The 15,966-nt window shown below is 33.9% G+C and overlaps 3 protein-coding genes across 7 annotated transcripts in view; 1 reads left to right on the plus strand and 2 right to left on the minus strand.

Annotated features, from left to right (window-relative positions):
- Nucleotides 1–285: 285 nt before the first annotated feature.
- Nucleotides 286–1,102, minus strand: LOC128670046 (uncharacterized). Its single transcript, XM_053745402.1, has one exon. It carries the CDS (start codon nt 990–992, stop codon nt 330–332), a length of 663 nt encoding a protein of 220 aa, XP_053601377.1. The 5' UTR covers nt 993–1,102; the 3' UTR covers nt 286–329.
- Nucleotides 1,103–3,825: 2,723 nt separating this feature from the next.
- On the minus strand, nt 3,826–10,413 carry Atf6. Of its 2 annotated transcripts, none has more exons than XM_053745411.2 (13): nt 10,249–10,413; nt 9,347–9,536; nt 8,955–9,079; nt 8,514–8,602; nt 8,355–8,427; nt 7,352–7,617; nt 7,067–7,266; nt 6,561–6,711; nt 6,042–6,139; nt 5,706–5,800; nt 5,217–5,411; nt 4,672–5,046; nt 3,826–4,543 (listed from the first exon to the last, which is right to left on the minus strand). In XM_053745411.2, exons 1-13 carry the CDS (start codon nt 10,289–10,291, stop codon nt 4,173–4,175), a joined length of 2,271 nt encoding a protein of 756 aa, XP_053601386.1. In that variant the 5' UTR covers nt 10,292–10,413; the 3' UTR covers nt 3,826–4,172. The 2 variants fall into 2 exon arrangements, with proteins under 2 accessions (XP_053601386.1, XP_064292041.1); XM_064435971.1 differs by lacking the exon at nt 10,249–10,413 and adding an exon at nt 10,096–10,126.
- Nucleotides 10,414–10,880: 467 nt separating this feature from the next.
- The window catches only part of HERC2 (HECT and RLD domain containing protein 2), a 40,463-nt gene continuing 35,377 nt past the window's right edge, over nt 10,881–15,966 (plus strand). For 3 of the 4 annotated variants that reach the window (XM_053745404.2, XM_053745408.2, XM_053745407.2), the window contains exons 1-11: nt 10,881–11,301; nt 11,595–11,769; nt 12,319–12,463; nt 12,687–12,854; nt 13,232–13,489; nt 13,714–13,869; nt 14,128–14,256; nt 14,491–14,611; nt 14,764–14,932; nt 15,289–15,499; nt 15,644–15,792. In XM_053745404.2, the coding sequence (XP_053601379.1) occupies nt 11,065–11,301; nt 11,595–11,769; nt 12,319–12,463; nt 12,687–12,854; nt 13,232–13,489; nt 13,714–13,869; nt 14,128–14,256; nt 14,491–14,611; nt 14,764–14,932; nt 15,289–15,499; nt 15,644–15,792 (1,918 nt within the window). In that variant the 5' untranslated portion in view covers nt 10,881–11,064. The remainder of the gene's footprint in view (nt 11,302–11,594; nt 11,770–12,318; nt 12,464–12,686; nt 12,855–13,231; nt 13,490–13,713; nt 13,870–14,127; nt 14,257–14,490; nt 14,612–14,763; nt 14,933–15,288; nt 15,500–15,643; nt 15,793–15,966) is intronic. The other variant, XM_053745405.2, reaches the window with a different exon arrangement.

Genomic DNA, 15,966 nt, shown 5'->3' on the forward strand with positions numbered 1-15,966 from the left:
TTTTATTAAGTTCATATAAAAAGAGCTACAGTATTTTTTTATTAAGATACACCTACTACATGTTAACTTCGAGTATTTTATATGGTTATGTTTGATACAAAATTGTGTCATATAAGGAGTCTAAAATGATTCCATGGAGAAATACTTAATCACACAAAATAAATGAACAATAGGTGAACAAATGCAGTCAACTATAAATTTTATATAAAATTAATTATATATATATAAATCTTATGCTACAGAAGGGTGAAATACACAAATCAATATTGAGCTAATAATACACAATTTTGGGAAGTAAATAATTTATTTCTTTTGTATTTGCTATTATCTTAAATCTTTACTTCACTCTCAGGACTATCTGCGTTTTTCTTATTTAACAGATAGTTGAAGTCATTTGGAGTTTTAAAGTAGTTCTCTAGCAATATAGAATGTTTTTTGCCAAGGCCAAATCTGGCATCACCCCAAGAAACAACAAATGTAGGACTCAGTTTCCTAAAATCATTCAAATGGAAGTGATGTTTTTTGATAGAATTGAAAAAGTGTCCTCTAAATATAGCCAAATAATTGTCACCATCTCTGTACAATCTTACTACATATTTGGACAATAGTATTTTAATAGCTGTATGGAATATAATAAAAGCGCCTAGATATACTAGGCACTCTACGGCACTGTTTGCTATTACAACATCTTCTCCAAGCACCACAGGGTCGTTCATTGTTGCTACATCAAACTGAAAAGCTGCATAATAGATAGCACTGCAGCCAATCGTAACTGTGGAAAATGTAATATACGCAGATAAAAATTTTAGTGAAGGCTCCATAGGGCCCTTGTAAATCAGCTGCCATTTATTGGAAACATTATCCTTTTCTTTCCATCGGTCCTCTGTCTCCGAAAACTTAATTGGATGATTAAAATTTATGGCATATTTTGCAGTTTGCAAAAATGAATATTGAGACCGTTGTATTGATTTAAATAATCTTATGCAGTTCATTATACCGTTATAAATAAATATAAGAGATCTAAACTTAGGACATATTTTTCACATAATCCTATAGAAGAGAGGTTATAGGTAACGAAATGTTATCAAATGCTATTCATTACTAATGTCAAGCAGACAGTGGCAGGCAACTATCAAAATTGACATTTTTATTTTCTCGGTAAGCTAAACATGAAGCATGCATTATCTCAAGGTACCCGACAAAACAAACTTTTTTTGTACTTATTTGTAGTATTTATTTCTACTTCCTACAATTTATAGAATAGATGTCACATTAACCTACATACATGATTTTTAATACATTTTAATGAGATTGTGGCGACATCTACCACGCCACATGCACAACGGCGCAGATGTAAAAAGCCGACCAAACACAACGAATAATAAGCCACACAAGTGATCCAGGACACTACCGACAGATGGCACTATGGACTCACTATGGACAGCTAACAAGCCTAGACCGCGCAGACAGTGCGTTTTCGATTGGAAACATAAATACAACCTCCGACATAACACCGTCGGCCGTGCGGTTCCCCAGGCGCAACACCTAGCCTGGCGGGAATATCTTCCCTTTGTGGCGGTCGAGCATAATCACCTAGCTCCCGCTACATGATTAAAAATTTTGATTTTGAATGGGAATCGAACCCGGTGTGATCTTAGCAAATGTGCTACCAAAATCGATAACAAGTCGATAACAACCTAAAAGCATATATACATACTACCACCACAGAAGAACATAATTACATTGTAATGTTCTTCTGTGGTGGTAGGTATATCGTGAAGCGGTAGGTACAGGTAGGCCTATGATATAAAAAGTTAAAACTGTGAAAACTATTTAATTCTCGGCGTATGCTGGGACATTTCAATCACATTCACAGATCGAACTATTTAATTCTCGGCGTATGCTGGGACATTTCAATCACATTCACAGATCGCGCGATTCGAATTCCGTGCCACGAGTTTGTGCTTCCGGTAAAAGAAAACCCTATATATAAGAAACTAGCTTATGCTCGTGGCTTCGCCCACGTTATGTTTCCGGGATAAAAGGTACTCTGTGTCACTTTCCATATTTCAAACAAAAGTACATGTATGAAAATTTCAAGAAGATTGGTTGAGTAGATAGAGCGTGAAGAGGAAATAAACTTACTTTCGCATTTATAATTTTAGGATATTCATATAAGTATTTGTGAGGAAAACATCTTAGAGAAACCGGCAGCACGTTCGTTGAAGTTGAATGTTTAGTTCCTAGTATGATATGGCGGTAGGTAATTAGAATAATACGTCAGATGCCTTTAGGTCATTTCAATAAAATCTGACGCCAGTGTAGCTATATGTATGACACACTCAACAAGGAACAAAATCTTTTGGCTATGCGTCGATACATATTCTTAGATTTTTAAGATTTAATATTATTGTTAATTTATGCTTTTTGCTATACCGTGCTATTCTTAATCTTGACGATGGCAAAATAATCGTTTTGGTGAACGATGTAATCATAACACAAGAAAAGAAGAAGTCTTTTCTCATCTAAATAATTCCGAAAAAGAAACATTTGCCCAAATAATTAGTAAATAAAGAATGTGTCCTAGAACCAGCCTCAAGTAGCCACTAAAAAGGTTTTTAGCTCAAAAGTGTGCTCATTGGGTTCAACACAAGTAAAGAAAAACTAAGTTATTGCGTAATAAATTTATTCATGTAAAACGTTATTATATTGGGATTGGGATGGGGATGTCTTTGTCAATATCCTTTGAATCTTCAGACATAATGCAGTCGTAAACAATATAGAAATCCCATATATTAATTTATAATTAAATAATACTTACTTGTGTTGAAGCAGTAATCTAATAAGGTAAAATGAAAGTAACAAATGATAAAATATTATAAATAATTAACTAAATTAGTACCTAATTACATTTTTGTAACAATTTCTTGCGCTCTATTCACACCGAGCCAATGAAGACGATAGAATGTGTTTCTATTTTAAACATTACAGTATGCCAATAACCCTTTCCTACCGTCGGGAAAAAAGAGAAAGAAATACATTTGTTTGTGTGGACATAGCAGGCGGGCCCTAGAAAAAAACAATTATATTGTGCAATATGAATGAAAAGCACTGGTCCATCTTTTACCGGAAGAGTCGCTACTGTAGAATAAGATGGCAAGAAAAATAAGCTTTCCAATTTGTTTCAAGTATTCTGTCATTCATTAATATTGCACTAGAGGCAGACTTACACATACATTTGAATCTAATTAATTACATTACATAAATAACTGTCAATAAATTGTGATGTAAAATAAATTATATACAATATTTTGTATTATTACGCCATTTCACTTCAGGAATAGGGGGCACTCATGGAATTTGTAGGCATTAAAGAACTCTACACTTCACTTCCTATGTTCCTTCATACTGTCTATATGTTATGCAAACTGTCATAAAAACAGTTGAAAATTACCCTTAGAAATATTAATTTTGAATTTTATAAATAACAATTGAATAAAGAAAAAATCAAAACTATCAAATTATCAACCTTATCATAGTCAGGTCAACTTGCCTGAATATTTTCAGTAACAATTCACTAATCATTCACATATAAATCGATTTTGCAGTAAAATTTTATACACAACTAGAAAAGGTAAGTTAGTAAAGACGTTTGTGGGGATCTCAACTTGTGGCTCAGGCCCAAATGGGAAGGACTGCATACATTGTGTTAATGTGTGTAATGGAATGTCTATTAATGTAAAAATATAAAAGTATAGTTTTTAAATTAGTATTATATTGAGATCTATCAACAAACTTTTCTTACAAAATATTTTTATTTCCATATTTTTGTTATATTTCATTAGTAAGACAAGAAAACAAACGTCAATGTCAGTATTATCGCGACGCGCCTAGTGAAATTATAAATCTTTTGTGGTATTTTCACCAGTGAAATCTCTATATCTGTCGCTCTCATGCAAGGCTTATTTTTAGTGCCATTTCATTGATGTATCTACGTACATATAAAAACACCCGCACAATGTTAACGATATCTAGTCATAGATAATATTGCCCAATTGTGGAAAATCCTTAAAAGCTAAAGAGAACAAACCTTCCTATTACAAAAGAATACACTATGTTATTATTGCTTATTCATATTAAAACACACGCGTATATCACACTCTACTCACGTTTTAAGTATTATTTCCAACAAATTTATTTTTATTTACAGAACTGTCAGTTTTAGACTCTTCATACTTAGAAAATAAATATTGAGCGAATAAATCATCTCTGACATCAACATGTTGATGTTTTAACTTAGCTGGGAGTTTTGGAATGTTACTCGAATTTTGTAGTCCGTTTCGAATACTGGAATCAACAGCCTGCCCTTCGCTGTTATTGCCAGTTTTGTTGTTTTCTTGCTCTTTGAATGAGGATTTTGTTAGTCCTGCATCCTTTTTCCTCACACTTCTAGGTAATGTTTCTGATTTTAATTTAACTAGTGTTGTGTTGACAACAGAACATTCTATCTGCATCAACGTCACGTGATCGGTTGTGACCGAATCTGAAAGGAGAAATATTAATGTTATTTTTTTGTACATAAGGACACTGTTTTTCTACTGCAGTACATACGACATACGCCTTTTTTATGTTAAGATTTTCGCCAATATATTAGTACGAAAAAATATTTACCATTGCCTCCTCTGGCCGGCAAGATGAGTGCCATCTTCGGCGGCCTAGTAACATTATGTGACACAGCTGGAAGTAAGAGATGTTCTCCTTTCCCGACGCCGACAACATAGAATGTATCGTCACGCCTTTGCAGAGCTTGTAGTAAATCATTCCACTCCCCCATGTCAAAATCGTCCACTGTTTTTCTCTTCGACTTGCGGTACAAGCCTTCGTAGCCAATCACATGATCTGCTATGTCCAGTTCCCTGCGCCTGATTCGACGCAACTGAGACTTCTCTCTTACGTTTTTGCCTTGAATTCTAGCAGTTGGTAACTCTATCAAATTGTTTTCTATGCTCAGTTTGTTGAATAATTTGTATGTGTCTAATAAACCACCTGAAATTAATATATATTGTTTATTTCATTGTGTCCATTGTGAAATAAATTAAAATGAACCAGGCTCAGTATCCAATGAAGCTTGATGTAAAATATTTTCAGCAATATTATTTTTCTACTATATATTAGCGAAGGGCTTGACTTGACCAAATTTAACATAATATCCTTACCACTGATCCTTTCTTCGTTTGTATAAACTTTGCTCTTTCTCCGCGGCACGTCGTAAGTCCAGTTGAGCGTTTTCCCTCCGCCGATCCACTTGTTCAGTTCTCCAGCTATCCTGATGCTCTCTGTTTGGTTGATATTGTTTACCGTCGCATTCTGACAGTCCGCACCATATGTCCTATTAAGTATTTGGTCGTTCACTGGAATATACGAAACTTTATATTTTTATTTGAGTTTCAAATATATACATGCTCAATAGAAGCTGTATCTGACCAATGTCTAAAAAGTTGCCTGAAAGAAATTGCATACTGACCGCCATTAGAGTAAATAATTTTAAGTATTTATGTGCAATAGAGTGTTTCACATTGTTTAAGTGGTAATAACTCTTTGTAGGCTACGATAGAGCTGCCATATTTGTGTAGATAAAAGCCCTTTCAAAAAAAAATAGATTAAAAACTTTGTGGTAAGTAAACATAATAAAATATAAATTTCACCTTCAGCTACATCGGCTATATTATCTTCCGACCATAATAAATGCCGCGTGCTTCTGTGTGGAGACGTAGGGCCAACAAAAGGCTTGGAGTTCCACCTGAGAAAAAATATATAATGATTATAAAACAATGTTGAAATTTTATATTAAAATAAAGTTATTAACTTGTTAGGTACACAATTTGATAATTAGGTATTTCATTTATTTATTTATTTATTCAAAAGAAATACAAAAAGTATGATATCAGTTTCTTTATCTTTAGACTTATAACACTCTCAGAGAGGTTGGATTTATGTCAAGCCCTGAAAATACATTTAGGGGTATTTCGCAGGTTACTTACCCCAATACGTTAAAGTTTAACGAGACCATAAACACCATAGCGAAAATAACAGCGATATTCTTTTTGGGTATCAGCAGTGACGCATCCAGGCGCGGTATCTGAAAAATATCAGGTATTTACACTGTGCTTAATTAATAATAAGTAGTTGCGCTCCAGAGTTTCACTCCTGTAAGAATTTTGAGACAAAAAGTACGCTGTGCTATTTTAAATTAGCCTGTAGTATTTACTTCCACCTCAAGAGCCCTTACTTTTCCACCAGTCACTGTCCAGGGCGAATCAGGACATTCTTGAAGAAAATTATTTCTTTGAAATCCATCCAGTAGATGTGTGCTGATTAACAAACATTCAAACATTAGACATTTATAACATAGTAGGAAGTAGGATAAGAAAGATTAAGACGTTTACACTCATTAAATTTACAAAAATGTAGCTAAAAATAATAATAAATGTAACTGACATACTATTATCATGATGTATCATATTAAACAAATAATCATGAGATAGTTATTACATATTTACCTTTCGGCCTCTGCCGTTGGTTTCCAGCTGATCTCTTAGCAGTTTGTTCTCAAGCCTCAGTCGCGCGATCTCTTGCTGCGCCTCCAATAGTTGCTGTTCGAGGGCTGTTACGTATTCCTTCTTCTTTTGCCGTGATTGACAAGCTGATTCACTGCAATTCATGTTTATATATGTGTATGATGATCTGATTAAAAAGCAAAATAGAACCAAGAATGGCTTGTAATGACCAAATAATGGAGAGTAAGAGTGGTGTTGTACAGGGAGGTCAAACGGTCAACGGTGGCTCTGATAGGTATCTCGTTTATAAATGTTAAATGAAATTTATGAAAAATGTATGAGGCAATGACTACTCTGGAAGACAAGTTATTGAATCATATTTATGTTATATCGGAAGTAGAAAATCATAACAATAGCATGAAATCTATTAATATGAACAATGGTTCAAAAATATACACTTGGAAAATGTTATAATGTTTGTATAGTACAAAAACATAATGAAAGCATACCGGTTCTTGATCATTCGCTGCTGCTTCTTAACAGCTCGAATGATCTCAGCATCACTTATATTACTCAAGTTTGCATTTGGGACAGGTATGGCTTCTACATCACTGCAAGGCGACCCATTTTGTACGCCACCAAGTGGGTTAGACGGCTTAGCTAAAACTGGTTTTGGATTTATCACAACATTGCTTCTAGGCGGCGACAGCTGGAATATGAATAATGTGAAATTGTAACAGGATTTCAAAAATCTTTTATAACAGTATGGATATCACTTTTCAAAAACCTCTTACCTTAACTTGGTAACCTGTGCTCTTAATATTGGTCTGTGGTAGGGGAGATATAGCTATTTTCCCGCCCTTTGTACTTTCTGAAGGAATCACAATACTTGGCTTACTATTCCCTAATACTTGTGGCCTCTTCAGTATACTGGGTAGCTTTTTCTGATCAACTACTAATTTAATTTGGTCATTCAGTACTATCTGACCATTTTCTTTTGTTACAGGTAGGGTATTCTCATTGACCACTTTAAAGTATGCATTTTGCAGGTAACTCTTTCCTGAGAATAATTTAATGACATTCATATTAGATAATTTAATAATTTTATGATTTCCTGATAATAATTCAAAGACAAATGGGGAATTCTTAGTGAAATAAATACTCTACAAACAATTTGACCAACCAAGCTTTGGGCAGATGATAATGAATAAAAAATATATCGTGTATATTTAATTTGAAAATTTTAATATCACATACAAAAATACGTTAAAAATATACAATAGTTATAGGACATATACCATAAGGTTATTGTTATAGGCTAAAATTAAGTTAAATGTAAGTTAACAATAAATATATGTAAGTAACTTTAGTAAATAAAAGCATAATAATAAATGCTTGGTAGAAACACTATTTCCTAATGTAATAAAAAAGATAAAATTAATTCTTCCTCAATAATATCACTTTCTTACATAGCATAATGTAAAAATATATGTATTTATGTGTCAACCATACTTGTCTTCTCTTAAAATTTCACACATTTATTTAATAACTTGTGCAAGTAGCTAATTTACATAAAATATATACAACTTGGTGACGGTGAGTTTAGTTATATGTTATGTTACAATTACATTTATATGAACTAGGGCTATATGGACCAAACTAGGATAAATAAAGGAGAGAGCAAGATAAGTGTCACGCAGGGAGGTCAAAAAGATGGCTGGAGATAGAGAAATGAAAAGAACTCCACTGACAATAATGATGTTGAATGAATAAAAAAAACATTTTATATAATCTTACCATTATGGATATTGCTTGATTTGTAAGTTGACTCTACTGGAATATCACAGCCTTCATTTTCAAGTTTTACACCCTGAAATGAATACAAGATTTGAGATATAACTAATACAATTTTCTGTTTATACATATTATAATGTTAGGACAAGAAATAAAAATTACCTTAATGATACCATTTTCTATGGACATTACAGGTCCTTTTATCTCAAATGCATTTGGTTTAGTTTCATCTTTTGGTGTTTGAACTGGCACTACAAAGAAAAAATGGAACCAATTGGTACAAGCAGTTTCAGTTATAATAAGGGCCTGTTTCAACACTTTCTGATATAACATCATATTTTAAACTGACAGATATAAATAAATAACAAATGTGAATGAATGGCCAGTTAGCCATATCCAACGTATAAAACATAATATTTATGTTCAATATTTTACTTATACATATACTATCAGATACTTTATCAGCTAGTGGTGAAACAGGCCCTCAATATGTTTAACCCTTTACAGGATACTTTACATCTACAGACATTATAACAATTATAATTACAAAAGAAGTTTTGTTTCTTGTTTAGTCTCTGTGAAAGGGTTAATACAAATGCATACCTGCTTTTTGTAAAAATAAATCAACATCCTCAATTTTCAGGTCAATTGGTAGTTCATCTCTAAAATTAGTGATCCAATCCAAAGGAGACTCTGATGACTGACGGTTGGATGTACAACAGGAACCACTAAAAATAAACAAATGGAAATTATTTATATTGGAATTATTAAATTGAAGTAAAGGAGTAATGGAATTAATACTTAGATATTTTAAGTAAATTATAATTATGTCTATCTGTTTTTCCAACATTATGTCATTGCATCATTGAGTTTATTTATTCTTCAATATAAGATAACAAGTAGATCAATAAATGTTTTGTTAGATAAATAAAAGGCTGTCTTAGAGTTAATAGATAATATACTTTATAAGAGGAAAGTATTGAGATAGATAGTACTTTTTTGAATCATCTTCACTCCCTGAATCAGAGTTACTACTCTCATTTGGGGAAGACTTGACACTCAGGAGAGGTGAAAATGGCGAGACCAAAGCTGCATCTGCTAAAATTTCACTGGGAGATGCATCTGTTGCATCTAGGAGGGATGACCACTGATAATCTTTTGTCAACTCATCCAATAAGTCTGCCCCTAAAATTATAAACAAATTGATGAATGAATGGATTTCATGAAATAGAGAGAAACCAAAGCATTTATGTTCTAAGTTACTAAAAGAATATTCAAATGAACCCACATACTCTTTGTATGCAAGCTAATTTTTCAATTCCAATTAGGTAATATAGTATCTTTCTCCTTAAGTAGTATTCCTCATGGCTGAGCATTGTGATCTTAATGACCACAATGACAGTAAAATTAAGAAAACAACAATTTTCTTAGGTACTATAGAGAATACTAGTTGGTATAGATTATAAATTTCAGTTGAACTAGTAGTTTAATTTTACAAACATTATTTATACCAAAAGGGCTTTTTACTTGATTGTCCTTCTGATATGAGGTAAATTATTATTTGTAAAGATATTTCAGATAATTACAAACATTTAGTTTGTCGGAATAAACAGATTGATTATGTTTCACTTCCTGTGAATCCAATACACAGAACAATATGGCATGTAAATACTTTGATATTGGATCTATTTACATGTTTTTTCACCTATTGTTACAAATAAAATGTAATGAAACTGTTGCTTACGTGGCTTATATTGCGTATAATTATTAGACTATAAACAGAAAGCTTCATCAAGGACAATGAAACAAACTGAGGTCGATAACACGTGTAATTAGCAAGCACATTGTTGTGATCATAACCGGGGACGTAAATAACGTTAATTTTCGTTGTACTTACCGTAGAGGCAGTCTTTATTCTCAACAAATATATCAATATCCATCAGGGCAGTTTAGCCCGATGTTTAAGACTTCAAAATCACAACAAATTACTATTATTTAATTCAAATCCTTAATACCACACACACAATACCTAGGTACCTACACCATCCATTGATCATTGAATTGAAATTGATTGAGTTTGACACTGACAGTTTTCAGTAGTCAAGTGTCAAAAAACTAAATTATTTACTATAAAGTAAATCACTAAAAAGTAGTCAATCTTAACTTGGTAACCTGCAACCTCAGACCAAGGAAAGTGTAAAAAAAGGAAAACACAGCCACATGTTTTTTCCATTGAATTTTTTGTCCATCGAAATAGTGGGTAAAATGGTAAATCATATCCGTGAAAAACTGTTAACTGTATAGTTTTTCACGGGTGGGATTTACCACAGATTTAAAAATATTACACGTAATTGAAGTAATGTTTGTAAATCTGTGGATTTGCCATGGATTTAGTACGTACTTCGTACAACCGTTGTACTTACTAATTCCATGGATTTACCATTTTTTTCTATCTTTATTAGTCTATCTTTGGCACCAAGTGCGTAAAATGGACCTATCTACCTATTTTTGACAGAGACAGTCACATTTTGTCAGTTTTCGGATTTCCATTGATTGATCGTGTATATTTTCGTGTTAGTAAAACATTATTTTATATTATTAACAAAATGAAGAATAAGAACATTACGTTTCCAAATCTTTGATCGACTTATACTACTCATAGAATTTTTATGAAAATGGTCTAACAAGTGTGTTGCAAACGCCGGTTGCGAAAATGTCTGTCCCTGACGAACACGACGATTTCATATTTCGTCCTCAGCTGCATTTGGATGCCAAGTGGTTAAATCCTGACTTACAGGATGCCCTACATGATCCAGATTCATTAAGTTCTTTGTTTAATGGCCTCATACAGGACAGAGAACTATATTTTGACGCCGGAAATGGACTTGTAAACGGAGCCGGAATTACAGCGAAACTTGGGGACAGTGGCAAATATTATTGTGGACTTCGGGTAAGGTTCCCGATAAATAATTTTTATATTTGCCCTTTCAGCCATTTGTAAAAAGTACTTTATATGCATTAATGAATGTGTGCAGCTTTGTCAAACAATATTTTGAAATTTCCATAATAAAATCTATGCTTTCTCACTTAACATAATAAAACCTTATTATCTCCTATGGACAAAAGTCTTGTTGTTACTATAACAACAATTTAACTTTTTGGAGTTTTTAAATATTTACTATGTATTTGTGAATCATGTAAGTACATATGATTAATTTATTTTACATTTGTATATTGTTTAAGATCTTGACCTGCACCTGTTGTGATGGGCTGTGTGGACCACACTCCGGGTGTGCATGCACCCCCTGCTCTATTCTCTCAGCTGAGGAGGAACTTCGTCATGCTCTTCAGTTAAAAATCAAAGCACCACCACCTTCCATACAAGTAATAGATGACCTCAAGTGGAAACTAGATCCAGGTATTAATAAGAAAAACATCCATAGGTATTTAATTCTTCACATACCTATTAAGTAGTTTTGTTCATTTTGGTTGCCATAAGAATTGAGAAAGAACAGTCATTTGCATGTGGTGGTGGGTATTTTGCTAGCAAAAATAGGCATATTTAATATTCAATTACCAATTACTGATTTCTGTAAAATCTGTTTTCTAAAAGAATTGTAAAATTTAAAATAAAAACTCACAATTTTTGGTGACTGTCATAAAAAACAACTTGTTATTGGTACACATTGGAATTTACAATGTACCTATTCTCTTCATTATTACCTATTTCATATAAACATATATTTATTATTTATATGAAATAGGTAATAATGAAGAGATTAAATGAATACTACCACTACTATAAAAGTAAAAGTATTCAAAAGGTTAGTGTTTAAGTATGCAGTAGTCAAACTCATGCCTCTAAATCTGTTGGACTGTTCTATTCTGATGACTTATATGATTTAATGAACTAAATAAAATGTGCTAAAACTAAAAACATGTGATAATAACAATTAAACATTTTCAGGCCCTGAATGTCTTAAAAATCTCATGGAATCTCTCATATGGGAACAGCGTGTGCGAGCCATAAACACAGCAGTCAGTTGTCCATTAATTTCTCAGATCCGTCGCTTGATAGTGCTGTGCTATAGACATCTTGTAGCTGTTATTAGGTATCACTTTATGATTTCTAAAATAGCAACATAAGATTTTCGTTCAATAATATTTAATATTGTATTTACCTCATTTATTAAATTTATTTTGAGTCTTTTACATAAATTAATTATATTCATAATAGTATGTTTCTGTAGAATTAAATAAGCAATCATATTTGCTTGAATTGTAGTTTAGTTTATGGAAACAGTTAAGTTAAAAATAATTAATTTAACCTTGCAGAGATCAAAATCACCATAAGGAAGTAAAAAAGATCAAATTAGACAAAAAACCTCCACACGGCGTCAGCAATAGAGCCCTTAGCAATGTTGTTAATACTTTGAACAAACCTGTCGACATGAGTACTGATAGTCAAGAAGATGGAGAGGAGCAGACTGATGATACCGAAAAGTAAGTATTTATAATTTGTTTATATTCCTTTTGTTTTTTTATTTATTTTCGTTAAATATTTCCTACTTGCAGCTTTTGTCCAGTGCAAGTATTCATGAATGATATCTGTATTGTTAGGTTATCTCCACAAGTAAATAGGTATTTTTCTGAAAATGCAGATACAATACATACCATATCTACAATTTTCAGGTTTATGCAGCATTCACCAATCACCTTGTTTAACTATACTAATTTATATAAAATGTGAAAGTCTGTCTGTTTTTTTGTTTGTTAAGCTTACACCACTGGGCCGATATTGATGGAATTGTTGAAAATACAATTTAATATAATCATTGTTGTGTAAAGTACAACCAAACCATGTAACAATATTGTGTCAGCGCATTCGGCCTCGCTCGCGTCGGTGCTCGAGCCGCACTTCGCCTCGCGTTGTCACTGGTGCGGCGCGCGTGGCGTTGCGGCGAGGACGCGGACGTGTGCTCGGCGCTGCTGCGTGACGCACTGGACGCGGTGCGCGCGCTGCCCGACGCGGCGCTGTTCGCCGGCGCGGGCGCAGCGCAACAAGCGCCGCGTTCGCAGAAGATATGGGCGGAGGTCGTGGACAGCGCCGCTAAGTTCCTACATCAAGTTGTGGCTGGGTGAGTTACGTTTGTTTGTAAACTCTGTATTAAAAAAATACATATAGAGAAAGCAATAATCATAAAAGAGACCCATACAAAGGCAAACTTATTCTATAAAGGGTTTTATAAAAAACTCGTTATGTTTTTACGTTATATAAAATGTTGAAGTTTTATAAATAAATAAATATATCCTCTGCGATTTGTTGTATCTCTACTCAACCTCAATTTTCCTTACGTTCCAGAGAAGTCGGGTGTAATGTTCCTTTAGGTGATTGGAGGACGTCACTTTGTGTGTGGGTGGAGTTGTGTGCCCGTCGCGCTGAGCTGCCAGCTTTGTTGAAAGCTGCAGATGTTTTAGTTACCTTGCCACCGCGTCAGAAAAGGCAGCCAGATAATAGGTATTGTTATTTAGAGTATATATATAACATATTTTTACACTATTTTCTGATAAAACATGTTAATTGTAATCTAACAGATCTATTTACTACTAGAGAAGTCTGTCTGACAGTGTGCTATCAGTGTTTGATATGTTACATATAAGCCTTCAGATACTTTATGAGCAAATGGTGAATCATGCCTTTAATAAGTTTTATATTTATGCAGTTAAAAACAGAAACCATACATAATTATTTAGCCAATTTAAATGATTGTTTTAGGATAACTCTAGAAGAATGCACCGCACCGCTTGGACCGTTTCTAAGACGTATGGCCAAAGTGCCGGCGCCTAATCCTATTGTGAACAACGAACCAATTACTGAAGTCAATCCTACAGAAATCTATCTTAGGTAAGTTACATTAAATTGAGATTATAAATTTAAATTTGTTCTATTCAACATTTCCAAAATAGGGTTAACTTAAAATCACAGCAAACTATGTCAAACTCAAAAAGTATATTTTTAAGCAGACCTCGGATTTTCAGACATCCGGCTCATATTAGACAATTAAATTCTACTCTAAGAATTATAAAATTTGGCATGTTTATTGAAAAAGTTGAGTATTAATAATATTAAAATTTTCAGGGACCTAAGTTTACCGAGCGGCGACGGCTTGATGGAAGTGAGAAAAGCAGGTATCGCATTACTGTGCCACCTAGACCGACTCGGAGCACCTTTGTTGCCTCCTTTGAAAGGATTTGTTACAGTAAGTTCATATTTTTGAAATAGTCAATGATTAGGCAAATAGATAAAGAGTTGTAGGTAGCCCACTGCCTATAAAAAGAATCTTCAGTTAATAGCACATTCCCTTGATTAATATTGATTACCATATTGTCTCTAATGTCAATAAAATTTCAGTGTACTGAATCTGCCCAAGAAGTGGTTTCAGTTGGTTCTGGACATATCAGCTTGGGAACACTTAGAATCCAGCAGATCGCGTGCGCTGAAAAATTAGCATTACTGTTGACTCAAGAAGGTGCTGTGTACACATTCCCTTATGATACTATGACGCCGCACCTCGCACCAGGTAATTCTTCTTATGTATATTCTATTATATAAATAAAACTGTTAATAAAATTTAAGAAAACTTTATAGTAGATTATATGGTATATAAGGGAAATTTAGATTTTTTTTCTTTAAATTTTTATTTATTAAGGCAGAATATTACACCTAAGATGGAAAACCTTCGCCTCATGCTTTTGACTGTTTCTCCTTCGGGAAAAACGGCAATATGTTTCTCAGAAGTGGCAAATGAGAAACGATGATAGTTGCATGAAACGGTTGTTTACTGTTCATTAACTAGTAGTAACAAAGCTTTATATGTAATTAAAATGAATTTAAAATTCGATATATTAAGTCCTAAAGCACGTTACTATTTTCCAGGTCTAGAAAACAAGACAATAATTCAAGTGGCGTGCCACGGCAGCGGGCGCCACTTCCTGTGCTGCTCGGAGGACGGGGGCGTATGGTCGTGGGGCGCCGGCGAGGACGGGCGCCTGGGGCACGGCGACACGGCGCCCCGCGACGCCCCTGCCGCCATACACCACCTTGCGCACCATGAGGTCGTCAGGGTCACCGCAGGGACCGCCTGCAGGTATATGACATGTTTAGTCTATGCCCCCCGTTTGTACCCCCTAGGATGTCGCTAGTGTTTTTTTAGAAAAGCTATATGTAGGCTAATATACATCAATAAGTTTTTATCAATCAACGATTTGTTTAGGTGTAATTTTTTTTTCAGTGCCGTGATTACATCCCGCGGCGCTCTATACACTTGGGGCAAAGGCGCACAAGGCCGACTTGGTCACGGCACTCTGGAGAGCTGTCTCACTCCTCAGCCCGTATCGTTCAGCGCACATAACATCGAGCGAGTCATCGACGTAGCTTTAGGTAAGTGCTTAATGTCGATTATTTGTCGAATAATCGTAATTGATAATAAAAAATCTAATTGCTTTATCTAAAATATCATAATATTTTTAAATTTTAGCTTTTCAAATTGAAACGAAAAAATCATAATGGGTCAATTTTTTATTTCACTCAAAAGTTTTCCATTCTCAGTTCGGC

The sequence above is a fragment of the Plodia interpunctella genome, chromosome 5, assembly GCF_027563975.2.
Source record: "Plodia interpunctella isolate USDA-ARS_2022_Savannah chromosome 5, ilPloInte3.2, whole genome shotgun sequence".
NCBI classification, from domain to species: domain Eukaryota; kingdom Metazoa; phylum Arthropoda; class Insecta; order Lepidoptera; family Pyralidae; genus Plodia; species Plodia interpunctella.

What these genes read in the sequence shown, in the direction of transcription:
- LOC128670046 (XM_053745402.1), bottom strand. Translation starts at nt 992, where the DNA reads ATGAACTGCATAAGATTATTTAAATCAATACAACGGTCTCAATATTCA.
- Atf6 (XM_053745411.2), bottom strand. Translation starts at nt 10,291, where the DNA reads ATGGATATTGATATATTTGTTGAGAATAAAGACTGCCTCTACG. An exon ending in TTAAACTTTAACGTATTGGG is followed by an intron (nt 5,801 to 6,041) that starts GTAAGTAACCTG and finishes ATTTTTTCTCAG; the next exon opens with GTGGAACTCCAAGCCTTTTG. An exon ending in AAACGAAGAAAGGATCAGTG is followed by an intron (nt 5,047 to 5,216) that starts GTAAGGATATTA and finishes TATTAATTTCAG; the next exon opens with GTGGTTTATTAGACACATAC.